This window comes from Anopheles funestus, chromosome 3RL (genome assembly GCF_943734845.2).
Source record: "Anopheles funestus chromosome 3RL, idAnoFuneDA-416_04, whole genome shotgun sequence".
Taxonomy (NCBI): Eukaryota; Metazoa; Arthropoda; class Insecta; order Diptera; family Culicidae; genus Anopheles; species Anopheles funestus.
Genome location: NC_064599.1, coordinates 30637197 through 30664277, shown reverse-complemented (window position 1 = coordinate 30664277; position 27081 = coordinate 30637197). Strand labels below are relative to the sequence as shown.

At 42.8% G+C, this 27081-nt stretch overlaps 7 protein-coding genes across 9 annotated transcripts in view; 4 read left to right on the top strand and 3 right to left on the bottom strand.

Annotated features, from left to right (window-relative positions):
• The window catches only part of LOC125767875 (breast cancer anti-estrogen resistance protein 1), a 116514-nt gene extending 113952 nt beyond the window's left edge, over positions 1 to 2562 (top strand). For both annotated transcript variants that reach the window (XM_049434828.1, XM_049434830.1), the window contains exons 5-6: positions 8 to 168; positions 256 to 2562. In XM_049434828.1, coding sequence (XP_049290785.1) covers positions 8 to 168; positions 256 to 1190 — 1096 coding nt within the window. In that variant the 3' untranslated portion in view covers positions 1191 to 2562. The remainder of the gene's footprint in view (positions 1 to 7; positions 169 to 255) is intronic.
• A 56-nt stretch (positions 2563 to 2618) lies between these two features.
• On the bottom strand, positions 2619 to 3387 carry LOC125767921 (N-alpha-acetyltransferase 10). Its single transcript, XM_049434893.1, has one exon. The coding sequence runs from the start codon at positions 3385 to 3387 to the stop codon at positions 2782 to 2784; it is 606 nt and encodes a 201-aa protein (XP_049290850.1). The 3' UTR covers positions 2619 to 2781.
• Positions 3388 to 3446: 59 nt separating this feature from the next.
• Positions 3447 to 4407, bottom strand: LOC125767929 (small integral membrane protein 13). The gene is made up of 2 exons (XM_049434903.1): positions 3752 to 4407; positions 3447 to 3649 (listed from the first exon to the last, which is right to left on the bottom strand). Exons 1-2 carry the CDS (start codon positions 3828 to 3830, stop codon positions 3447 to 3449), a joined length of 282 nt encoding a protein of 93 aa, XP_049290860.1. The 5' UTR covers positions 3831 to 4407.
• Positions 4408 to 4796: 389 nt separating this feature from the next.
• On the top strand, positions 4797 to 5769 carry LOC125767917 (uncharacterized). The gene is made up of 2 exons (XM_049434889.1): positions 4797 to 5139; positions 5223 to 5769. Exons 1-2 carry the CDS (start codon positions 4888 to 4890, stop codon positions 5670 to 5672), a joined length of 702 nt encoding a protein of 233 aa, XP_049290846.1. The 5' UTR covers positions 4797 to 4887; the 3' UTR covers positions 5673 to 5769.
• A 998-nt stretch (positions 5770 to 6767) lies between these two features.
• On the top strand, positions 6768 to 21682 carry LOC125767900 (uncharacterized). Of its 2 annotated transcripts, none has more exons than XM_049434861.1 (3): positions 6768 to 7112; positions 17068 to 17626; positions 18770 to 21682. In XM_049434861.1, the coding sequence occupies exons 2-3, from the start codon at positions 17334 to 17336 to the stop codon at positions 19656 to 19658; spliced, it is 1182 nt and encodes a 393-aa protein (XP_049290818.1). In that variant the 5' UTR covers positions 6768 to 7112; positions 17068 to 17333; the 3' UTR covers positions 19659 to 21682. The 2 variants fall into 2 exon arrangements, with proteins under 2 accessions (XP_049290818.1, XP_049290819.1); XM_049434862.1 differs by lacking the exon at positions 6768 to 7112 and adding an exon at positions 14029 to 16990.
• Positions 21645 to 23943, bottom strand: LOC125767889 (uncharacterized). Its single transcript, XM_049434848.1, has 2 exons — positions 22776 to 23943; positions 21645 to 22711 (listed from the first exon to the last, which is right to left on the bottom strand). Exons 1-2 carry the CDS (start codon positions 23521 to 23523, stop codon positions 22011 to 22013), a joined length of 1449 nt encoding a protein of 482 aa, XP_049290805.1. The 5' UTR covers positions 23524 to 23943; the 3' UTR covers positions 21645 to 22010.
• A 68-nt stretch (positions 23944 to 24011) lies between these two features.
• LOC125767876 (uncharacterized) lies at positions 24012 to 27017 on the top strand. Its single transcript, XM_049434831.1, has 3 exons — positions 24012 to 24186; positions 24348 to 25520; positions 25615 to 27017. The coding sequence occupies exons 2-3, from the start codon at positions 24368 to 24370 to the stop codon at positions 26739 to 26741; spliced, it is 2280 nt and encodes a 759-aa protein (XP_049290788.1). The 5' UTR covers positions 24012 to 24186; positions 24348 to 24367; the 3' UTR covers positions 26742 to 27017.
• Positions 27018 to 27081: the final 64 nt, after the last annotated feature.

The window sequence follows — 27081 nt, the reverse complement described above, 5'->3', positions numbered from 1 at the left end:
GTTTTAGGTTACTTTCATTTGTGTCTCCTAACTGGAGGGTAAAGGAGAAGCTCGATCCAATACTGATGGACCTCAAGCTAGCAGCCGTGCGTCTTCGGACGGCGCTGCACGATCTGGCCGAATTTGGCGATGGTGCCCTCGGCAATGCAACCAAAGCAGAAGACAAAGGTAAGACACATTAACCCCACAAGCGTATTACATACAGCAGCGGTATTAATCTGAAAACATGTGTCCACTCTTGTCTCTTTTCGGCAGGCTTAGCACAAAAATTGAAACCCCTCGTTAAGGCACTGCGCGATGCAGATAAGCTCGTGCATGAAGCATCGCAAAATCTGGACGCCCAGGGCTGGACCCTGGTTACGCTCCAGCGTCCAGAAGCAACACAGAAACTGCAGCAACAGCTACCACCGGACAGTCTCGATCAGCTGATTGCCTGTGCACAAACGCTTACGGAAGACGTGCGCCAAACGGCATCTTTCATCCAGGGCAATGCGACACTGCTCTTCAAACGCTCACCAACGACCCCACAACAGACGTCCGCTCCGACCACACCGCAGACCCCAACGGGTACGGGCAAACCATCAGCATCCGGTGGGACGACCGGTGGCGAATGGCCCGAAGACTACGATTACGTTAGTCTCGAGTCGAAGGAAGCGTCCGCCCGGACAAACGCCGAAATACGGGATGCGTTGCCGAACGATTTGAAGAAAAACTTTGAAAATGTCGTCCGCAATGCGGCCGATGCAGCGGCAGCCAGCGTATCAGAGCGCCCGGAAGTAGCACTCGATCCGAACGACAAATCGGTGCTGGTGTACTATGCGTCACAAACCGTCACGCACATGGGTTATCTGACGCAGGCGATAGATGCATTCCTGCAGACGGTCGAACATAATCAACCGCCCAAGTTTTTCCTCGCGTACGGCAAATTCGTGGTGCTGAGCGCACACAATCTCGTCAACATTGGTGACATCGTGCACCGGAATGTATCGCGGGAGTGTATCAAGACGCGTGTCCTCTCCTGTGCCGATGCACTGTCCGAGGCACTCAAAACGTGCGTGGCGAAGACGAAGAAAGCGGCTCAAAATTTCCCCAGCGTTACCGCGGTACAGGAGATGGTGGATTCGGTCGTGGACATTTCCCACTTGGCGAGTGATTTGAAGATTGCGATGCTGGAAGCGGTTCAGCAGTAAAGCAAAACGCGTTCCTTAGAAACCGAAAGAAAAAGACGAGAATAAGACACAGCAAGTAGCGATCTCATGTTCTTATTTCTTATAACCGTTTTCATGAAGCGGAGTAGTAGGATGGGCTAAACGTCCACAATGCGAGGCCTGTTCTCACAATTGATAAAATGCCAAAAAAAACCCCCCATCAGTTTATCCCAGATTTTGTAGAATAGGGAAACGAAAGATTTCTTCCCACACAAGCACACAAGAACACAGCAAACAAAAAAAAACCCGTTAAAATTGTGTTTTTTCGACAATGCCATCCTTCGTCCACAGCAACATAATGCAGTGGAGGTTGTAATTTACTTATGTTGTAAATATTGTACAATTTAATTTTAAAGTTTTACTCATTTAAGTAGCAACAAAAGCAGCTGAGCTTCGACTTAGTTTTGCTAGGGTGGGCTCAGCAAATCTTATCTTACTTTAAAACAAAATGTTTTTGATTGATTTACGTTTCTTTTTCCCTCACCAAACGAGATAAATCTAAATTCCCAATGTGAAATGCCCCCCAGGAAGGGGTACTATTGATGAAAGGCGAATGTGGGTCGTGTAATAAAAAACAAACGGCGTATAAAAGCTAAATTTACATTACTAACAAAACTATACAAGAACAACAAAACAAATCCCAAAGCACAACGCATAAATTCACCCTTTCGAACCCTCTGCCCTAAATAATCATTCATGTATCACACTATCGGCCAAGACAGCGAGCAGTCATGTAGAGGTATTAATGTCCCCCCGAAAAACCCGTAAGCTTACCAGTTAGTGTTTTTAATCGCAACAAAAAGGACCGAGTACGTAAAGTAAATGAATGTCTTTTTTTCATTTTCCCCACTGCCGAGCATCCTCTTTCTACGTAATAAAAAAATAAATAAAATGAATGTTTGCTTACCATGGAGAGCTAATGAAGCGCCAGCCTATAGACAAAAACGGACTAGCGGACTAGTAATTTCGAAAACGGTTCCGATCGTAACGGAACAGCAAAAACCTAAGGCCCTACACACCCAACCATATTTGCTCCCGGCGACATCGTTTCAAATCCACAACTAAAATAACGTATTAAATGGAAACAACCCCACAATTTAAGGCGCCCACATTGCTCACTTTCGGGTTCATATTTGAAAGGGAAGGAAATTAAATTTGTAACAAACGTACATAGAAAATCGTTTGAAATCAGAATCAACGAACCAGCTCAAACTAATGTCCAGTAAAAGTGGGCACACGGAAAAGAAATAGGCTTTGGACGAATGTACGTGGGGAAAAACAAGTATTCAGTAAAGTAAATTATTCACAATAAATCACATCGATATCGGCTCTAAGGCGATCCGAATGACATAAATGGGACGTGTTTCTTCATTCTTTCTTCGACAAAATAACAACAACAAAAATCACACATTCAAGCTAAGAAGGGAAGAAAGAAGCTTTGTTCCTCCGTCATGAATTTAATTCTTCTCGTTTCCCACAGCCCCTAAAAAGCTAATCCCACACACACACGCTGCGCTGCAATTCGTCCCATTAGTTTTGCTGCCGTTGTGTCGGCCGGTGCATAACATTTGCGCTAGCAACAATGTCCGTCATGTCCGGCGTGAGATCCACCTACCGCAAGTGCCTTATTGTGGTTCGTTATCACCCGCTCGTCTCCATCGTTGATCGCGTTCCGTTCCGCTGGTGGCCGCTCGTTCGATCCACTGTTGACCAGCTCGGAAAGATCGCGACGCATCGAGTATGCGTCCTCACCGTCCGCGTAGTACTTCGGCTCAATTTCCAGTATCTTAAAGCAGAGCGAGTTGGTGTACAGATTCAGTGCGGCCCGGTTCGATTTGCGCACGTGCAGCGACACGTACTGGGCGTTAAAGCATTCGACCATCGCTTTGGACGCTTGGTTCATTAGCTTCTGCGCTAGACCAAGCCTACGGTACGAGCGTTTGACCGCCAGCGACGTTATGTGGCCGTGTGTGCTCTCCTCGCCCGGTTCCGGTTCTTCCATCTTTGCCAGCACGTAACCAACGATGTTACCCTTATCATCCTCCGCCACATAACTGACCTGGGGCCATGTGAGACCGTGATAGAAGTAGTACTTCATCTGGTAGTTTTCTGGCAAACAGAGCAAATTGCAGTGCTGCATGTTCATCAGATCTTCGGGCTTTGCACAGCGAATATTCATCGTGAAGCGTTGTGTTGTGGGGGACGTTTCTTAAACACGCGCACGTTATTATGTTGCGGCTAATCTCTTCGCGCCTTGCGGGACCTTCTATTATCGATGTTTAAATTGTTGAAGCTATTACTGCCGCCGACAGCACTGCCCGCCGTTGTGTAATCCTTGCCCAAGCTGTGTGCTGGCGAATGGTCGTTCGATTGAGCAATGCCAAGCAGCTCACGGACCAACTTGAACCGGGAGAGAAACAACTTCCAGACTAGATACCAACCTGTAAATGGGAGCGAACAAAAACAGAACCAGAAGTGTTAATGGAAGTTGACAATAATATTACCTTTAGAACCCCCAAATGAACAGGAAACGGAACACAAACCTAATGAAACCAACACTATCACTATAAGCACCGAAACGAGTACGGAAAATGCAGCATTAATACCATCCTGCACATTCATGATTGCACATTGCCGTAGGGATGATTAAACGAAACCTGCTACAAACTACCAGAGCTCGGATAGGTTGCCAATGTTTTAACTACAAACAAAAACAAGCCTGTTACACTTTTCCTAAGGCATATGGCACCAAAAACCAAACGCGGAGAAAGGAAAGTTGTTTTTAAAAGCAAATGCGTTTTTGCAAAGTGCGTGCGTTCGCCTCTTCTGATGTGGAAGCACAAAGTTTTTGTTGCTGATGATCGTCCTCTAGCCCAGTTGTGAATGACAGTTCAAGAAACGTCAACTGCACACACACGCACAACATGCACAAACTCACGCAAGGCGCGTTCGTAAAATAAGCAAATAAATCTTTCTTTATGAAATGATAAACGTGACTCAATTTATTTAGTTTTTGCGCCGTTACTAGCACGCTGAATCACGGAAATAGTACAGCATTTGTTCTAGGTAAGGAGAGATAAAAGCATAACCGGGAACACACTGAGCACCATATCGAGCCGGGGAAAGAGGTATTTTGAGACACTTTAATAGAACTCCCAAGAACAATTATTCCACGCAAAGAGCGATTGGGAATTGAAGAAGATAATCTTGAAAGTTTCACAAGAACTCCGCAATAATTGAAAATGAAACAGTTGCACTGGGGAAATCAAAATATATCCCAAAACTAAAACTTACCTCCTGAACGTGTTTTTTCACTCTGTCCAGTCTGTCTCCGTTTGACAGATGCGGCAATTGTTGCTGCTGCATGGACCCGCTTTGAAATGAGTTCAGTTTGAAATAAAATGTAATCTAAATTTCCAATAAATACCAAATATTTGTAGCTAATCACAACATAGAATGTGATATCAATTAAATTATCTTAAAATATGTGCGTTTTCAATTGTTTTTAATATTTTCGAGCAAATTAGAATGGTTTCATTTGCTACAATCTTTAGCACGTCACTTTGACAGTACTACGCAGATTTTTTTTTTGTAATTGTACCAACCTCCTTTACTACAGATCGCTATTTCGTTCTATCAGAAAACCAAAAAACATAAACAAATCAACACTGCTGCAAACATGAGTTTCGAGGAGAAAAAGAACCTACTTTTTTCATCGTTGCAAACAGCGGAACAGAACATCGCGACGGATTCAATTCTACACCAGGAGAATGTAAAAGAAGCGGACTACAGTTTGGTGCACATGTCCAAATGTCGCATAAAACCGATCCGAGTGGACAGATATCAAGGGCGAGAAAGCATCTTTAAACGACCAAATGCACCGATTGGACAGTGTCTGAAGCGATCTACTACCCATCTTCCGGGCTATAAGGTAAAAAACGTCGTGTTCCAACGAATTTCCCACCGAACCCGTTGATACCCTTGAGATCGTCCCCGTTCATTTTTTCCTCGAAGCGTAACCCGCACAAATGGATCAAGTACTCGCTGGAGGATGTGGACACATCGGATCGCAGCAACATGGCAGCCGCATTTTCCTTTCTCAAGCAGATGGAAGAACAACGTGAAGCGGCCGAAAGTGAAATGGGCGATGGGAATCAGCAGGATTCCTCTGCTCAGCCCTGCAGATCGATCGTTAGGTTTAATCGTTCCGTGAGGCTACGGGGTCAGCTAAATGAAGCGGATGAACCGCTGGAAACACCCGTCGAGGATAGGCCACAGTTCAACGGTCGAAGAGTGCTGATGCCCGAGTACGTTGTGGGCCAGAAAGATCCGAAACGAGCCAAGCGAGCAAAGAATGCGCGAAAGGCTGTTGCAACTAGTGGCAAAGGAAACGAATTACAATTGGATCATCTGATAGAAGAAGAGGAAGATGTCGATGACGATGAACAAACAGAAATGGAATAATAATGTCGTAGAAGAGAACGATACGATTAGTGTTAGCCTTATTGTAACCAGATCTAGGATTAAGTTCAGAAGAAAATAAAATTAATTTAACCTTTAATACGTCTGTTTTGACAAGTCTGGAAGCGAACAGAAAGTACAACTGAATGCACGTGAACTACCATGCAACTCCATCTGCAAAGCGCAAATGTATTCAACGCACATTTCAAAATGTATTATCAATGTTGATAATATTAACAACGCAAGCAAATGTAATCCAGTAGCCGCTAGTATAGGATAGAATTTAAAGCTCATTATGTTATGAGCTGAAGAAAAACATTGCAAATAAGAAATTCAACTATTTGTTTAGTTGAATAGAAAAGGAATGTAAGCAATGTAACATTACTTCTCACCAGAATGAGAGTAATATAAAAGAGCGAGAGAACGAACAAGTGTTTCCCGCTTTGCTACAGCACTGTATACACGTGCAACCAGAAGCAATAGAGAATATAACGCAAAGTCAATAGTATCTAATATTTTTACCGTTCTTTATTTTTGATTTAATTGCATTAGCATTGCAGGAAAATATTAACTAAAAATAACGACTACTTAAGTAAATAATTATTTTTTAATTTAGTCCTACGTATAGACGCTGATTAAGAAACGGAGATCGCAGATATTCGTTCTCTCGCTCTCTTGTTTGGTTTTCTCTCGCAAGATGTGATTTTGCCTTGTTGTTCTTCTCTTCTACGAACATCACGTTTCCACTGAAAGCAATAATCGGCGGGACTGCTATTGCACCGGGTGTTCTATTTCTTCTTTGGTGGGTGAAGAAGCACGATCGCCTTCAATTTGTATCCTGCGCTGCATCGAAGTAGCCATTGCTGGTCCGTGTGTGTTTGAAGAAGACATCTAGAATATACTTTTCGTGCGTTCAAGTGAATTTTACTTCAAGACTAACCACCTGCAGAGAAACCGGAGTCTCGATTGGCCATTGATCTTACGTTTTGTTGCAGTAGGTGTACGAGTGCGACGTTAAACGGGGGGGAAACAACATCCGTTTGCCAGGAGATGCGCATGTCCGGGAACGGCCAACGGTCGGATCAGCTGTCAAAACCTCAGTCGCTCGGTTCTCCTCCTCGGCAACGGAAGTCTGTATCCGAGAACGACGAACGGTTGGTGCGCCCGATCCGCATGCCGTTTGCCACTAGAAGTGCACCCGTGTGAGTGTGAATTGTTTCGCGGAAAACGCCCGGATTGGTGCTGTATTTTGTGTTCCAAAACTTTGCTTCGGTCAACTGTTCCATCATTGAATTGTGGTTTGTTGTGTAATTATTCATTCGGAAATAACTACGGCCAAGCTGGTTTCAAAGAGCAACTCCGTAACCTTTTTCTGAGGTCCCACGAGATATAAAAACAAAAGGAGCACAGAACGGCTAAGCAGGCGGCGTTGTTTTCCTGCAGGTGAGTTTAATCACGTTCGTTTGTATCAATTATCAACCATTCGTTTTAGGTGATAGCAATTTTCCAGGTATCATACAATTAAAATCGTACGTGATGAAATATCCTTTAACCATCGTCAGGAAAAATCGATTTTTCCATTACAAGTTTCACACAAACCACACTCACACATACCGGGCGGTTCGGCTCACGTACGCAAAATTCGGACTCATCCTCCTAGGGAATTAACAACGGTTCGCTTCTCAGTAAACAACATTGAACTGTCACTCTTTGCCAGACGTTCGTTTTTCTCCACTCCAACATGCACGAGGATGCGCGGACTTGGATACGCCAAAGGCTACTAAAGTAGGTCACACCTTGCTTCGAGGGGATGGAAAGGGAATGAGCGATAGAGGGAAGCAGGAAGAATCCACAGCACGCCGACGCACGAAAATGTAAAAATTCTAAACATACTCCTCAAGCATAAGCTCCCCTCGCCTAGCTCCCGACTTTTGCCGTGGTCATGTAGTACTGTGTTAATGTTTTTTTCCGTTTCAAAAAGCAAAAGAGAGACAGAGCAAAATATTCCCCACACCGAAAACCGTTTTCGCCTACCTCAACCCAAAATCGCTGCACGGCAAAGTGCAACCGGCAACGACCACCTTGTTCTGGTGGTGCGTGTTCCAACGATGGATTCCTTGGACGGCGGCTTTCCCGTTGACTCAATAAGCACTTTTCTCGCTCCCATTAAAAACGTTTGCCTTGTGCTAGACAAATGGAAAGATGAACGTGGAATTTCTTGCTGTAGAGATTTATACTGTCGATCGTGTGTTGGGGGAAAACATTTAATGCTTTTTTGCTTCTTTCTTTGCTACCTCCTCGAAACCTAATGGGATTGTAAAGACGGTGAATGATTTTTAACGCGCGACAGTCCCAATCTGGTCTACAATGTTGTTCGGGAACGTTTTCATAACAAACAAGAACATGGATTTTGACGGTTTCGGTTTGTTTGGGAGTAAAGTGACCGGTTACATAGTAGAAACAAGCTTTCACGTATGTAGTAACGCATGCGTTTTACAAGATCAATCACCATGGTAGCATTCTTTAAGTGCAATACAGCAGAATAGAAATGATCGTTAAGCAGAAAAAACCGTTGTCGGAATGTGATCAATTGCCTTTTAAACGAAAGTTGAAAATTTCACAAAAGAAACCAGTTAATGTAACCTAAATGCTGTGAATTTATGTGAAAAAGATTTTGTACAATTCTTAATTCTTAAAATGTTAAATTTAAAACTATTTTCCGACCATCATCTAATCAAAACTTTACATTTACTTAAATCTTGGAATGTGTTCATTTACATCAAAGAAAATTATGACGCAAAAGGAATGCTATAGCATAGCGTCTGGCCAATTGTGACACCATATATTTTTAGCCAACACATGTATATGTTCCAATTGAGGAATTTGTGTTGTGCGTGAACCCGCCGAACGGAACACATTTTTCATATCTCAAGTGTTTACGGACATAATTAGTGTTACAATATGGGTTTGGTTTTTGCACTCTATTTTCAAATTGCGAATCAAATTCCAACTGGTTCCGAAAGTAAACACTGGATCGGCGTAAAAAATTTGCAAATATCAACGCGGAGACCGAGAGATGAATCATTATTTCCGGTCACAAACAAACCAGCGGAATGCGTAACGAACATCTCAACGTATGGTTGTTGATCGATGATTTATGGCAGCAAATGCTTTGTTACATATTTGCAATTGCGGGTGGATTCAATTTCTTCGTGATCGTTTTGATGATATTTGATCACAATTCTTGTTTCAAATTTTCCGCAGCGTTTCGAATAAACAAAGCACCTAAAACGTGTGCCATAACATTGAACGAGAAGTAATTGATCCTCCGAATCGCATGATCGACGGCACGTTTGCAAACTTTGTTTCAAGATCATAACATCTCATGAGAATGTTTTCAAACGTTTGTGACGTTAGATACTCAACCATTTATGTACTTTAAAATGTGGTCGCACCCTTACATTTGTTGGATATCGTAATTCAATATTGTTCGTTTTCATAAGATTCATTTTAATGCTTCGCAGAAATATTCTTAATTTGTAATTTTTAACGACTATTTAAAAGAGATAAATGTGATCAAGAGAATCCTTTCCTTTCCTTCATTGAAATTTGTTAAACTTGATCAAGTGTCGATCATTCCAGAAAGATTCTAAAATATTTTAGTGTAAGTTCATAAACCCCATTAGCAAAAAAGTTGAAATTAAACTATCCACCACTTCTCATCTTTCACTACTAGCATATAACGAACGGTAGTGAAAATAGTTGGGCTATAATAAACTCTGCCGATGAGTCATCCGCCAACGAATGCACCACGGTGCAGTGGGTCAAGCCGATGGTACGATGCATACGATGAAGCTGCCTTAATTATTTGCATGTCTCTACTGTACTAGCCTAAATAAAGCAAAATGTATCATCAATTGCACTAAATGTTTCCCGATACATTCGTAGCGAAGCGAGCACAGCCGATGGAGGAAGGATTACCTTGACACAAAACGTTCGTATTTTTAGACGGATTTCCACGGGTTGGAAAATGAGCGACCCTAACGGGCGACGAAAGAGCACCGCATGGTCCGCATAAAGTCCGTCTGCACCAACAAAAAACCAATGAGGCGCGGAGAATCGAACCTTCAACCAATGCTGCAGGATGATAGCATGTGTTTTAGTTTTTTTTTACTCGTTGCATTGGTTGATTTTAATGACTGTTTGTATAAAACTCCAGCACATTTTAATATTCCATCACAGGCCGCCAAGGTCGCTGGGGATGTTTGTTGGTTCTTGTTGGAACACTTGGCTGCATCATGTTACGATATTGAAAGATCTATGCAGGTATCATTTGAATGTTTCATTTTCCGAACATTCTTCTTACTAAAAATGCAATTTGGTTTTGCGTTTGCTCATAAACAGTATTAGAATTAATTATAGAAACTAAACTATACGATGTTTCTATTTACTGTAAAGAGTTTATTTTAAAAAACTCAGAGTAAAATATATTTCAATGGTCTATGTCATAAATTTTCTCCAATCGAACGTGTCTTTCATTGAAAAATTGGAAAAATTAACACAAATCAAACTGTCTACAATATAGAAAAAAACAACGAACAAACGAGTGCTATGATACCGATTTGTTATCGTTTCCGTCGCCAAATTCTTAAGAGTTTCCCTACAACGTCACTGCACTTCCGACTGGCGGAAGTGTTTAGCGTCAGACAATAATGTAGAAAGAGGATGCAGCGGTGCGGTGGCAGCCCCAAACACATTCCTCCATCCTAAACCTGTCTGCCCTTGGTTTGGTGGAAGTACCGTCCTGACGGTTCTAAACATTACAACCGACTCTTCGACGCTTCGTGTCTTCGCTGCTAGAACCATACCGCTGTGGCACTGTTGTGTCTAACCGTTTTGTTTTGAAAACGAGCCGCCACTCGTTAGATCCTTCGACGTTGGCTGTGAGGCCATGATATTGAACTTCAAACAAAAAAAAACAACCCCCTAACGGGTAGGGAGCAAACACGCTACCGCGCTAATCGATGCGCATTGGAGCGAAAACGCAACAAGTGTTATTTGGACGGATATGAACCTCATAAGCATCAACATTGTTTCGTTCATAAAACGTGTGCAAATGTCATGTACGATTTGGTGGTTTTTGGTATGTTTGGAAAATTAGTTTTAATGTATCTAAGCTCCTGATTTATTTAAAATGATTAACATTATCGAGTTTATTTTTAGATCACTGTAATTTGGCTAACATAAGCGTGAATCACATCAGACTCATAATGAGACCGTTTCATATCGCTACCGGAAGTAAGCACCTGTCCAACGCTATTCCTTTGACGGCTTCACGATAATCGGCGCCGACGACGAGGCCCACCGATCCGCGAAGGTGTTGCGCATCTTGTTAGCACCCATTGGCGCTACTTAGCACCTTGCCCAGCCGCTCTTCAACACGATCTTCCTCTCCCCTTCAGCGTTCGCTGTTATGCACTTGCGCTGGAAGTTTATTGCGCTCGTCGACGTTCACACAAAACTGTTCTGGATTGCAAAACAATGAAACATACCAAAAACAGTCCTTTCCAAAAAAAAACAAATGACGGCATTTTAATGGCATTTGGCGGCTATTGCGCTCAATTTATATACACGATCGACCCATCTGCTGTGATGTTACATATATATTCCACATGTAAAACATGATTCACTGCTGCTACTGGAACTTCTGCTGTTGCTCAGCGAGCTACTGGCGTGCGTTTTAATTTGGAAGTCCACGACCCACCCAAACATGACAATCTTATGTCCACCCCTTTCATTGTAGTGCTGTTCCGAATTCGAATGCTATCAATTTGAGCTTTGTAACATTTAATGCATCACGTTCTTGCTGCGACGCGCTCCATTCTTTTCGTACTGCAGAAAGTAAGAGTTCGTTGCGTTGATGCTTCCCGTTTGCTACAAAAAAGATGCCAATTGTTCGGTGGGGGAAACTAAGAAAGTGGTTTAATATAAATGCGGGCTGCAATTTTCCTATTTTACAATCCAACGTTTGTACCCATCACAAACCAACCAGCATCTCATATACTCAATGGGGCAATGGGAAAGGATGTGCTAATATTGAATGACCGATCGTACTGAGATGATCTCAACCGAAAAGGATGAGAAATGGCAATGTAGCATTAATTGCAGCCAAGCTAGTCAGAATATTTGTTAAAATGTTCTAAATGGAGAGGGTTAAATTTATTGCAATGTGTTTGATATCATAGATTGAAGCATTTTAACGATAAGAACATATTTTTGCAGAAACATGGACCGTAACAGTCGCTAGTTAGAAAAAATTACATGAATGTTAGAAACAGCTAACATTGAAACATTGCTTCTACAGCTTCCATTCGATGAATCTCGACCGAGAATGGTCATTATTGTAACTTCCGTCTGAAAATAGACATAACAAACCGGAAGCGTGCGTGTATGTTTCGTGCGTTCCAGGGCGCTGGAGCAAAAGTAACTTCTGCTAAGGATGGATGGTGCATTTATTGTATAACCGTTTGGTTGGCCTTTATGTTTCTTTTCTTTTTAGTGCGTTGTTTGATCTTTATTTAGATAGCAGTGAACTTGAGACAACTTGTTATATACAAACAGCGTAGTACTGGCCACCATTGGTTGGTGGTGCATGCACGGGTGGGAAAGACATATTTGTGGACAATTTGTTAAAAATGGTTAGCTTTAAAGAGTGAAAACAAACAACACACTTGCACACAGCAACGAAGCTAAACTGAAGGTTGAGATTGTTGTTTTGCTTTTTTTTTGAGCAAGTATTGTTTGTAGGTGGTGGAAATGGGCTTGGCCCCGTTGGTATGTGATATTTGGTTACGCTTCCTTTCTGCTTACTTATGTGTATCACTGAACCAAAGCTGTTAACTATTTAGTCATAACACTTTGGCTTAAAATCGCAATTTAATGACTCAGTTAATGCGTTCGTTCGGCAAATAATTTCTTGCTGCTTGGAAGCATTGTGAGTAATGAAAACGCAAAATCGTAAAAATGAGGCAAATTGAATGATTTACACTTGCCAGTGTGATGTATTGGTCATATTCACTCCAGATTAATAATACTATGTGTTATGTAGATTAGAGTCACACAACACCTCCACTCATGCACGCGAATGGTAGCGTAAAGCGTGTGCTGGATATATTATCCCCCCATGATTACTCGACACATTAACCAAGACATCATTAAATCTCCGATAAACCATAAAACTTCGACACTTGCTACTTCTGAAGCCCAGCAGCAAATAACAACACATTTGTATTGTATTTTTCCGTACGTTTCTCTGTGCGACTCTCGTGCTCTTCATCGATCCATCGAGTTCCAATGCGTTAACGCTGTGACTGTGGGCTGTTGTCTCATAATTTACGACCTCACATACCGGTGATGCGTTGCTCCGTTTATGTATTCACATTTGTCCGGATTGCAGCGAACCTACGCCTTTGCTTTGGTAGTAGCATCAGGTCAGGGAAGGAAAGCAAACAGTTTACGTTCTCAATTAGTGGCCACATTTTTTTATTTCAATCTACAGTCAGCACTCGAATGATTTCCTTTGAATAAAAGGCATTCGCTGTAAATGTACAAGGAAAGAAGAAAATACTGGTTCTCCTTTCAAACAACTTAATATCGAAATAGTCGTTTAAATCTACCATGTCTGCATTATATCACGTAACGTACATTATTTATAAAATTGTCACTTCTTTTAGTGATTCATACTCGCACTCGCACCCAAGTTGAAGATCATTGATTATTTGGCTTTGTAGACTGTAATTTTCTTTCCACGGAAGATCAAAGTCACTCTAACTTCATGCGAACGTGTTTGGTTTAAGACTTAAGTTTTGTGCTGTAAGCGTATATGGTGAGATGTAGCACTTGTTAGGTTCGTTCCGATTTTTTTTGTATAGATTTTTCTCTTAGATCGTACTAATTTTCTCTATAATGATATCATACAACAGAAGATTTCATTAAATCTTATAATTAGTATCATAGTTAAGCACCTACCTTGTACACATAATTGCTCGTTAATTCGAGTTTGTTCATTGTTTATTGCGCAGAACGACCATATATAATAAAAAGATTTAGCATGCACTTTCGCACAACGTTGTCTGTTAAAAAAACAGTCCTCTGCTACATTTCCATGATTGTGCGATAAAGTTATCACGAAAAAAAATAATTTGATATATGTATGCTTCTTTAACAGAAGGGGGGAAAGTAAAGGAAAGCTGTAAATCAATCGCTCGATTTCGATGCAATCGTAAAGAACTAAAAACAGAACCATTTTCAACATCACCCGAACATGGCGGATAAAAAAAGACGCCAATGTGTGGTGGTTGATTGATGAAGTTTTCTGTTCGTTGAAGTTGTAAATAGTATAATGGCATTTATATGTAGATATTTGTTTTTATCTTATCAAGCGATCAAGCTAAATGACGTATCAAAAGCTGTTTTTATCTCCAATAGTCCACCTTAGTGGCATAAGAGTTAAGATAAGAAGAAGAACAATCTTTCTAAAAGTACGGTCTTCAAGTAAGTTTTCAGCGTGTTACAAAAGTTAGCGCCACCGATACATTACGAGCACAGCGTTGTCAAATTCCAGCAGAGTGGAATCATATCGAACCCGGAAAAACGGGCAGAATGTGATAATAAACAATTGCTGATTTGGATAAAAATTATATGCAGAATAGTGGATGGAAAATTCTATATCATCCGTAGTGTAGTCCATATTTGGCACTATTAGACACTATTTGTTTCGATCGATGAAGATCGCTCTTAAGCCTCTTGTTACTGGTCTTCAAAATAAAAAAAGAAATTGTTTTTTGGTTTAGCATTAAACACATTCTAGAGATGTAGGAAAAAGATAATGGTCTTTCGAAAAAAAACTATGTAGTAATTATTCACAACAAACGCTTGGATTTTTACACCCCATACTATATTGGAATGGAATTGGAGTCTTAGTTAATCATTATGCTTTTCTCAATCCCAAAGAAAATTTGATCTTATCAATAATCTAATTACAGTACAACATCCTCCATAACATCAGTACAAAATTATAGTTTTCTTTATGCCATTGCAAACAGCATCCCAAAAGATCGTTATATTACATTACCAATGCGGAGTGTTATCACCTTTTTAAATATGCTTTGTTCTACGTTACACTTTCAATGATTCAATTATCATTCCCCTGGCCCAGAGACATATAAATAGGCTATACATGTACGCTTATAAAATGTGGACCAACGGCACTTAACCATTACGCATGTTTTAAAAATTGCATCGAATTAATTTATAAGTAAAACATTAATACCATATTGTGTCCACTTAGAGGACACTGATATCTGAACTATTGTACTATTGTTTTAGTACAGTTTTCAAGCTGTTCTTAACTTGTGTAGGATGCGACAAATATAACGCAGATAAATAACTGATGTTCAATGCTTAACACCGACAAGTTCGCCATTAGATCACACAAACGGCAACGCGTCTTATCAATGTTTGCCCGGGAAGAAAGCCTAGAGTTACGAGTAACAGAAGTTACCGCCACATTTCTTTGTAAATTATCGCACCCCTCAAATTTCAACCACACCCTTACGCTTAAACTGTACTGTTCATCCGAAAATGCGCAATCTGCTCACGGAGGCGATCGATGATGACGATCATGTGTTTAAAGTCGGGCGACCAAACCAAACCTTTTTCACCCCAGCACCACCCCACCGTTACGCGTTACTCTTCTTCGCACGTACGGCCTAGCGCTTTGTAAGGGAGAATACGCAAAAGAATATACTTTAATTACCACCATCTGGTGGTGTCGGGAAAACGGTGCGCACCACAAACAAAAACAGTGGTGACAAACATTCAACAACACCCCAGCGGCAGTATTCGTTTGTACAGCCACCGTTACCGACACCAAATATCGGTTTCGGTATTGCTTTGCCCTGCTGCTAGAGGCTGCACCATGTCGACACTGTGCCCTACGTATAATCAATTTGCACAAGATAAGAAATTAATCAAAATCGTAGAATGACCTCGCTTGATGGTTCGTAGTTGGAGACGGTAGTCACATGGTTGGTTGAAAATGTTCAAATTGAACATGCTTTAATTGTGGCTCTTCCGGTAGTGGCAACTCGGGACGAGGCGGACTTTTTGGGTTATCTTTATGCAAATAAGATGGCCCAGGTTGAATTGCTGCTTTCACGGTTCAGAAATAGAATATTCCTTTTTTGTTATGAAACATCCTATAATGTTAATCGCAATGATCTTATGTCCAAAAGCGCAGGTTCTATTTCTGATATGCCTGGCCGAAAGTGAAGCATACGCATAGAAATGGCTAATCTATAGTCAACTTTAATCAAACATTGGATTGGCAACACGTCATATTCTGAGGTGTTCCCCGATCGAAGTGCATTCACAGTGAATCATTTTATTGCGTTTCGGACTAAACATAGCACAAGTGGTTATCCTTTATTGCTACTACCGTATTGTTGTGAGGCATCGTAATTTTGTTTAGGGCATTAAAGGTCATTTGGAATATGTTCATCGTTATGATCTATTTCGGGAACTTGAAGCAGATTATTTTGGATAACAATTGTAGAAATATATTCACCCACTTTAACACAAACCTTGCCGATTTTGTATTGAATAATATAAGGGAAATTCAATACTCTCTGAGCAAATTAAAAACCAGAACTGTTAACCAAGTAATATCATACCCTAAATTTACAACCAAAAACTGATCTTCACTAGACCCCCATTATCGATAGCGATTAACCTTGATTGCGAAATTTCGTATGACTCGTCCATTGAAGAGTACAGAGCTTTTACACCACATAAAGCAATGCAAGGGCCTGGCACAGCTTTCCTTAAATGACTTATAATACAGGAGGCCTAGTTGAATGAAAACACTTCGACGAGAAGAAAATTACGCGCAACTAAAAATGTGTCCACTCGAAAGGTTGGGATGCCTATGTGTGTATATATATAGAAGCCCTATTAGTCATCAGCTGCAAGAATGATTATCGCATGATGGGCAGTGGGGCTGGGAATGTAGGAAAGATGGCACTTAGATGCACTCGCGGAATCAGAGCACTCGCGGAAGGTGTAAATGGCACGGAGTAGACAAATCGACAAACATACACATACATTAGAGAGAAAGACACACACGTTCCGTCCACACACTGTGCTGTCGAAAGTGTTCGAACAGTATCTCCCGGTATCGCGGTACGCAGGCACGTAATCAAAGAATCGGCTTATCAGTTTAGTTCCCTCCGTACGCACACGCCCATACCCGCTACCTTGATGTAATCTTTTCCCGCTATATACTCGGTATCGTTGATTAAATTGCAACTTCTTCTTGCTCGTGCTTGTTTTATTACAGGTTCACCCAATATTCACGCTTCATTTAAGCAACGCCAAACATCTGCGGCGGATCGGTATCGAGAATCAGTTCACTAGCGAATGTACCGACGCGCAGAAGTGCGCCAGACAACCGCACGCGCGTCACTGCTCGACCAGGAATGTAGCCACTGAGTTTTGGTGAAGAACTTCGCAAAAGAACACCAAACAGGAGACTCAACACGAGCATACTAGTAGTGGCAAATAGTTCGCATACGCTTCCCGAATCTGCGAGTACCTTGCGCAATCATGGTGCAACCATTTACTAACAACATTGAGGCCAACGGAGGCGGAGGAGGTGGTGGCCGACCTACAAATGTTCCGCTGCCGACGGCTCCACCAATGGATTCACCGGCCAACGACGACCAGTACGTGGACTTCCTGGTGTTGGGCAATAAGGAAAACTATCTCGTGCGTGCAGAACGGAAACCGATCCTTGACTCCAACACCGGATTGGCACAGATGCTGTCCAGTGGCGGTGGTGGTGACAGCAAGTGTGTGGTGCGCGATGTTAATCGGGACAATTTCGAGACATTTGTACGGTAAGTTGAAGTACGGCACGTAAAAAGGTGGCTTTGGCGCAAGAGGCTGTGTTACTGTTGCCTTGGAGCGTGGAGAGATTGTGGTAGGTTAGGTTTTGAGCGATAGCGCGCCGCAATTAATGGCAGAAAAAGAATTGCAAAGAAACACAAGCTTAGGCCGGAAGTCAGAATCACTGTTTGATTTTCTTACTAGTTGCATAGAAATGATGGATACGTTAGTTTTTGAAATGCATCCATGCAATGATAATGAGTATCGCGCGAATATTAACGAACCAGATGGGACAAATTATTCATTAGCAAACATTAGCTCAATCACAAGTACATACTTATATGTATTCAGACAGATTCTGCTGTGTAGCTCATAATTTAATTTGTGGAGCAATTTTTATTATGAACTATTCAAGAATCTGTAGCAGCGAACTACAAAATGTTGTACGAGGAAAGTTTTGCTAATTGTTTTTTTTTTATTCTTATTGCCATCAGCGTTTATCTTGGCTAATAATAGGGCATCATGAGATTATGTCATTTTTATGTGATAGGGAATTAGTTACATCATTCTCCATAAGATGTTGATCCACTTTTTATTGAGTTTTTGTTTTCTATGACATTGCAAGGTCAGACAGTTTAAAAACCTTCACCCCCTGTACTTGTAACGACAAGAAAAAGACGACAGTACTTTCCGATGAATGTCTCGCTGATAAAACAAATGGTACTGCCTGCAAGGACTGAATGAATCTAATCTCGTATGGGCAGCGTATATAAGTAGTGTCCAATTTTTATCGTGTGAAATTGATTATTCGTTAAGACTTATCTGTATCTAGTTAAGAGGAAGCCTTTGTAGTGGTGTAGCACCGTGAATCACACGTCGTGGTAGAACAATTCCGGTGCGTTATCAACAAATGTTGTGCCGGCGCCAGAAAGTGCAATAGGAGGGCACGCGACCACTTGGGCTCTTCAAATGTGGAGGAGTAGACGGTAAAAGACATTAGACGATCGTTCGGAAGTTTGGAAAAGATAGACGTATGACAACGACCACAGCGAAGGACCTTACGGCCGTGCCGTATTATGATTGATCGATGAGTGGATGGACATCATTTGTCGTGCGTCTCTAATATTTTGTCTCTTTCTTTCCACTTTCTTCAGTTACCTCGAAACGAAGTTTATCAAATTCAACACGCCAACACATGCACTGGAGATGCTTGAACTAGCGACACGTTTCCAGTGCCGCCAGCTGGAGATATATTGCGTGAAGGAGCTCGATCTCAATCTGCACGTCGACCACGTGCTGGAAGTCTACCGTGCGCTTTGGTTTTACAACTCCATTGCTCCACCAAAAGTCCCTCCAAAGGAGGCGAAAAGACGTTCCCGGTGTCCCCGGGCACACAAATCGGACACTGCCAGTGGACCACTTACGCCGGAGGAATATTTTGCCGCATTGTTAAACAACTGTTTGCAGCTGATCGATATGCACGCGGAGGAAGTATTCACGCAGGAGGCCATGCTTACGTTGCGCTTCCCGGAACTGGAAATGATCGTGAAACGGGACGCACTGCAGCTGTCCTCCGAAACGGTGCTGCTGGATGTACTCGCGCGTTGGAGTCTTGAAGACTGTAAGCGCAAACACATTGACCCTACCGCTGAGAACCGTCGGCGTGCTCTTGGGGCACTCTGTTATTCCCCGCGTTATCTTACCATGTCGCGGCGTGAATTTGATACCGCCCGCGAACGCATTGAATTGCTCGATCCGGCCGAATCGCAACTCGTCGGTGATATACTGACCGGTGGCATGCGACGATCGGCCGCTAATCTCACACCCGAGCAGCAAACACTTGTCGCACGGTTCCGGGCGCCACGACCCGACTTTCCGCTGCTACCGGTACAGCTCAGTGCCCGAAGCCACCCTCGCAACTACCCGAAGAAAATGCGAAAAGCGGCTGCCGATGCCGAACGGGAACAGGACGGTCCCAAGAAGGGCTGCTGTAATCGGCTACTGCTGAACTGTTGTTCCGTGTTTGCCTGTATTTTTGACTAGCGGTGCTGCCTGTAGGGAATGCCTGGGACAAAATGTTGATGATGATGATGATGTCCCTTTCTTCATGAGTATACAAAGGTTTTTTTAAACAAAAAAAAAACTGGAGAGTTGATGAATCTCGTTACGTTAGCTGCTGCGCGTGCAAACATCATTTGAGAGACTACGACCACCACCAACGACCCACCGAAAAAAGGCATCTCACATTCACCCATGGAACTACAGCCCTACAGCGGCATAAAACGCGACACTCAACAAAGGGACAATTTTCTCCGCATCCGTAAGAAATCTCTAACACGAGGAAAAGCAGACAAACAGCAGGACTCGACTGGACGACGACTGCCGCATTTTCTTCGTTACGACATGACACGCTTTGATCACAGCAAGCTTAGCATGCTTCTGTTTTTGTTAACGTTTTTCTTCACCATTGTTTTTCCATTCCTACTAATGGATTCAGATATATCATCCCGCTATATAGTACCGTATATTAATTTGTAATTCGTTGGCTAACTAAAATCGATAGTAGAGTTAGGAATGGTATTAGCGTATAAAACGATATCATCACGAGGGTTACAAAGCCAAGCTTCTCAGTTTAGACGTTTTCTAAGCAACCGACATTGGCCAACGGTGTGCCCTTATGTGACTACTATTATTGTTGTTGAATGTATTATTAATTGCGTATCCTCTGAGAGATATGGTTAGAACAAGATGTTTATGTGTTTTGAATTTAAACCAATTCGTTATCGTAAAACGACGTCCGTAGAGAACATGTGAATGCATGAGTGTGAAAGAGGAAACACTGAAGGGAAGCAAAAGCATAGACACACAACAAAGAAAACCCATAGCACAGGGATTGCTTTAGTTTATCGTAAAACATACATTCTACAAACAGCCTACAACGAAGTGCCATCTAACTACAGTACAGCTTGGGTACACACAGCCACGCAATCCAATTTATTGCCACCCACACATTTGTTCGAAGTTCTCGCCGGTATTATATCAGTATAAATCCTTTATATAGCGCGCTTTACGCTGCTCGGTGTATCCTATGCCTCCGGGATGTAGGGTAATGGGCAGTGTGTTATCCAAAATATATAACAAATATGTCTATACACGTATGTTCGATTATAATATCGTTCGGTGAGCGCTAGGGGAATATAGAACCAATCTTTATGCTGCATGTTATATATTCTATCGTTAGACAAATGATTACAGTGAAACGCATAGCACCATCATCACTATATTTGAACCCGCAACAGAGTGTAAGTTTTGCTCCTAGATCCATTCGTTTATCATTCGTTACGTGAACAGATAAGATGCTCTACTGGCGCACTCGATAAGTTTGCTTTTAACAAATCGTAGCCCATATTATTCCGTTCGTGCTGTAGAAACGCGTAGGTTCTACAAGCAGGCGCGTGTTATATGCTATGCAATCATGCAGATTTTAATCATTAGGTTTTAAAGAAAAGTTGTGTCATTAATCAAAGGATCAATGGGGGAGAAAAGACAACAGACAGGGAGACTAACTCAAATAAAGCCACGTGAAAAGCACAGCTTATCTCTGCAAAACCTGTGAAAAATGGTGTGTAGAACAAACCGACTAAAAGTGTAGCTGAAAGTGAACGTAAATTTGTGATTTAAAGACAAAACAAAACAAAAAAAAATGATAATTTAAATGTTACGCTACGCGCGATACGCTGTTGTAATGGAAATTTTAACTATAATCGTTTAGATTGAATTTTACGATTTAAAACAAACAGTTTGTATTGTCGTCTTTCGGAAAGTTATTTTTTCGTTTACTATCCATTTGTTTAGAATGCAGCTTATCCCCCCGCCACAAGGCTTATCAAAGCGTACAGACACACGGAATCTAATTTGGGACTCCGAGAGCAGTTTAGGCAAGGATGCACCAGGGAGGGATGATGACGCTTCCTAGTGATCGATAGAATCTTTTGGTTTTTCTGTTTCGGAAAAAATAAAATACAATACTTTTAAATAAAGAAAAACAAGCATTTTTTATTAGCAAATTTTCTTTTGTTTTAGTTCGCCAGCAACATTTTCGTAAAACATGTCTTTTCTCATGTCTAAAACACACGGTTTTTGTACATCGCTTCGGTATAGTTTTTTTAGGTTCTCTCTCTCTCATTAATGATTCCAACTAACTACTATAAAATCAGTTCGTTACTAAAACACTGCTCTCTGCTACAAACCATGTGGTGTCAAGTGTTAAAAACTAAAATATTAAGATAATCAATAACTCTAAACGTGACAACAAATAATGCACAAATGTTGTGCGTGTGAATAATGAAATTTAATGTTTAATGCGGCCAAACACACCGAAATAGGAAATGGGGTTTAGGTTCGTCTTAATTTACTGCCCAGCGACGGTTCGCGCAGTGTTTTCGGTGCTGCCTTTCGTCGTGGACGATTCGATTCAGTGGACAACGTGGAAAGGTTTTCCACCGACGAGCTCGGTACCCAAGTACAGCCATCGTTCATCGTCATCGATCCGCTGTCGCTGTCGCTACTGTTACATTCCCTCATACACCGCATCGTTCTAGCTTTGCGGTTTGGTTGCGTTTTATGCTCGTGTGCCAGAATGTTTTGCTTAGTCAGCGGTCGCAACACGACCACGGGATTCATGCCGACCGTATGCAGCTCGGTTTCGCTCCTTGTTTTTGCGATACGTCCCCGGCCCCGGCCACGGGGACGACCTCGGCCTCGGCGAGGCAATTCACGATCCTTTGCCGGATCGATCGTTCGCTCGTCGATGAATAATCCTTTCGTCGCCACCGGTGTGCTACAGCTAGCGACAAGTTCAGCCGGATCGAAGGATGTCATTTCATTGTCGTCTTGTTCACTGTTACTAAGCTCGGTAACCTCTTCATTGTCCACCGGGGAACGTTGAATTTGTGAAAGCATCGATTCGCTGGCCATTTTTTTTAATCGGGGACTGGACAGCGACGGTCGGACCTCGTCCTGTTCCATACTTTTTGCCGATGAACAGGACATATTCTTTACCGGGGATAAATTGCGTAATGTTGCGGTCAGTTGTTCTAAAATATAAAATATAATTTTATGTTAATCAGCTGTAACTACAACTAGCAATAACAAACCAACCATCAATATCCATGCTTCTCGTATTATCAACTGACTGCAGATCGGTTACATTTTCCTCTATGGTCGCGTAGATTTTCCGCCGTTCTTGACTGCGTCGCGACAGCTTGAACACCCGGTCGTGGTCGATCGTTTCGAACGATTCATCAAAGCTCACATTCCTTGAAGGACGCTTTAATCGCTGAACTAATGGGCTGTTGATTGGCACCGGTGCGCCGATGCTGCATCGTATTTCACTCGATCGATTCGCAGCAAAAGACGCATCCTCATCCGCACCGCTTTCGTTTATACGAGTGTCATTGTTTTCCTCCGGGGCGTTTGTTTCCTCGTTAGCGTCGGTCTCCATAACAATATTGGTTTCATTTTCCTCTGCTATAGCATATTCGTCCACGTACGGTGGATTTTCCGTCCGGCGTCGTTCGTAAATTTGCTGTGCCCGCGGCGTATAGTTCTGCATCATTCGTTCCGCCTGCTCGTGTGGACGGTTGATCCGTTCGAACACGTTCTCGGTTTGCTCCTGCACTGAAACGATCACCTTCGTTATTACTTGCATTTGGTCCTTCAGCTTCCGGACCATATCGCGCAGGGCTTTGTTTTCCTGTCGCTCTTGCAGCAACAGTTCGATCGTCGCATTATATCGTTCCTCGTGCATTTTCAATTCTATTTTTTTCTTCTGCATTTCGTGCGCCAGCTGCTGATTGATGATTTGATACGCTTTTAAAACTTTCCCAGTGTCCGCAATTAAATCCATTGCGAATTTCCCATCAACTGAACTAGTCTGTTTCCTCAAATAGCGGTTACCAATGGTAAATCAACCGACGGGACAGAAATGCATACACACACGAACGCGCGAACGTTACTTTCAAAGAGTGAAACGTCAAATCAGTTCACCCCATCCATCAGCTAGCAGGCAGTTGGAAATGGGAATGATTTTCCAACTCTTTTTCTCTTTCATGACTTCTGTTTTTGTATGTATGTTTGTTATATGAACAAGAATGTAATTTTGAGGAAGATTTGCAATCATTTCATCTAACCATTTATTTAATATTTCCCTTTAGATTTTTTGCAATCCACAACCAAAAGCATAACTTCTCAACGTGCCATTCTAAACCAACCGTTTTGCATAGATCAGAAACGTCAACCACAAGTGTGTACAGCATGCTTGTTTATGTTCCAGAGAAACAACGGCACGAGTGCGCCTTTACGGTGAAAGTGATTATTTTAAAAGGAAAGTTTTATTACACTCCCCTCAACATAGATTCTGCGGCGTAAGCTAAACAGCTTCTCGAGCAATAGTGCCATCTATGTTGTGTATTGTTGTTTATTACAACAAACACGACATCCAAACAACACGTTTCCGGCTAACCCTTCACAGTCGCATTGAAACCCACACAGGCGATCGTACACAGGCGAGGTAAGTGTATACAGTGCACTGTAGTCGAATGCATGTACAGATGCGTGTGTAGACTGCTGGTGAATCATAACGCATGGACATGCTATTTGCCCGGTCAGCACAAAGCATTTAATGGTCTTTGTTGTTTCTTGCTCACTTGCGCACACACCCTCATCACTTAGCTTCGTGAAGCTGCGGCACAATGTTGCAGGAGGCAGAGTGCGACGAACGTGCCAGTGTAAAGGCTCAGCTTAGCCCTGGTAGTGATGACAATGGCAGCGAATGGACACAGTTAAAAAGTAAAAAAGAGTTACGCCGAGAGCGTAAAAAACGCAAACTGCTAGCACTGTCCGCGGTGATGCTGTTGAATGAGGAGGAAGGCATCGGCAAACACAGCAAAAAGCAACAGTCGAATCATCCATCGTCTTCGAACGCGGTTAATGAGGGTGGTGATCTAGAGGAAACATCGGCACAAGAGACGGAGGCAAACAACAACTTGTTGCAGCAAAACAGTTTCAGCGGGCTTGCCACAGCCAACGGTGGTGACGAAGAGTTGCGGAAAATATTAGCCACCAATTGTACCGCATTCAATATCAGTGAGCGCAAAGAGGAACCCACATCCGTCGGTGCTAAGCGGCGGAAGGAAGAGTGCAGCGGATCGGTGAACGATAACGCCGCTGAGAGTAGCACACTTGAAACGGTTGGCAGTACACTTAATACCGAAACCGAGTATCGCGCACTGAAGGCGTACGTCAATCAGCGGAAAACTATGCGCTACGTACCCCGCATCATACTGAAACCGATCGGGTATAATGCACAGCTCGATCGAAATGAGCGCAAAGAGGAACGAATCCCGCTGCTGCTGGACGACATCCAAGCGCTGCTGATGCACACTATGCTACGAACCGATTCACCGGTAGCTCTCCGTTGGGCAACGATCGATAAAAACACCAAACTGACGCACACGATGGTACTGATCGTGGAGGGATTCTCGTGCGAAGATTACATTACCTATCGGGAACATATGCCCAAATGTTCGAACACAATTTTTGGCCCACAGCTCACCCTACAGGTGTTATGCCCTTGGACGAAGATACTAGAGGAGGTGGCATGTGTACCGCTGAGCGACACGCACAAAGACATACTTGTGGCCGAGTATGGGTCGCTTGAGGCGGCGTTGCGCACGTGCAAAGATCAGATGCTGATGCGGAAGAGCATCTTCAAGACCATTCAACCGTCCCGTACGGCAAACTATAGTGATATCGATTTACCGCCGGGCGATAAATTTCCCCGAACGTTGCTACTTCTCTCCCCGATACAGATGATCAACGAAGGGTACCCTATCCCACTAGCTGGTAGGTTTTCTACGAAGCATGTTCCAATCCCCACGATGCTCATTTCTTTCTTTTCTTTTCTTTTCTTTTCTTTGGCCCTTTACCAACATCACAGGAACACTGCAAAACAAGTACAAAAACTATGTAACAACAAGCGATGTTTATAAACCGGTCACACCACGTTCGCCGATGTTTGGTATTGATTGTGAGATGTGTGGCGTCGCCGGTAATCGGTCGGTGCTGACACGCATTTCCATTGTCGACGAAATGGGCCACATCGTGTACAACACACTGGTGAAACCGGCCGAAAAAATCGTGGACTATCGTACACAGTTCTCCGGCATTACGGAAGAGAAGCTACGCAACGTTTCTACCACTCTGGCAGATGTGCAACGCGATCTGCGCCAACTGTTACCACCGGACGCTATACTGGTGGGGCATTCGATGAACAACGATCTGGATGCACTTGAAATGTTGCACCCGTACGCGATCGATACGACCCTCATTTACAACGTGACGGGCAATCCGGTGCACAAGCAGAAGTTGCGCATTTTGACCAAAAAATTTCTCCACCAGGACATCCAGACCGGTCCCGAAGGTCACTGTTCGCTGGAGGATTCTGATGCCACTTTAAAGCTGGTAAAGCTGAAGCTAGCCAACAGTATCTACTTCGGTGATCAGTGGCTAGAGGATCGGCGCGATTACCATAGCTTCCGCACCCGGGCGGGGCGCAACGGTATCGCTCAGGATGTACTGAAAGAAAAGGGCCAGATAGCTGGCAAGCAACAGCCCGAGATTACCGCGACTCTGTTCTCGCACGCAAAAAAGCGCAACAAAGTGTCAGCTATCTTTACCAACGCAGACGAGGAGTTGCGTACGTTCGAAGCCTACTTCGGAGACACAATTCGTGCGCACGGTAAGCAAGCTGCCGCTTCGCAACAGTGGCTATCGCTGTGCAAGACGTCATCACCGGTTGCTACGATTGAGACGGCGGCGAAAGATTGTTTGCAGTACGATTTTAATCTTGCGTACGTTCGCCTACCGGATGAGGAAGAACAACCCGCTACCGATAAACCGGCACTAGCGAAACAGATCGATAGTTGGGTGAACCGGCTGCATAACGCGCTATCGCTCAACGGGTTGCTAGTGGTATTGCTGGTCGGTAAGGAACAGCCGAACCAATCAAGCTCTCGTACCCGCACTGCAGTCGCCATGGTGCAAACAAAGAAACCGTCAAAATAACCGTAAGTCAGCATGGTAATCGACAGTTAAGATGAATGATCCATGAAAAGAGAGCAGATAATTTTTCTGAACGTTTGAAAAACATCATAATGTTAATGAGAAAATGTTACAAAAAAAACACGAATTAAATTACTCCTTTACTTGGGTTCTTCCGAACATCAAGCGAAATCTCTACCATGCTTTGTTTTGGTATTGTTTATTTCTAACCAGCTGTAGCTGTAAAGGACTACGGCAAAAGGCCAAGTGATTGTAATGCCTAATGATAAGTAGCATTAGGGTTGGACCGTAAAAAAAATCGGAGTGCATAATTGTTGAATATTCATTAATAGGAAGTATAGCT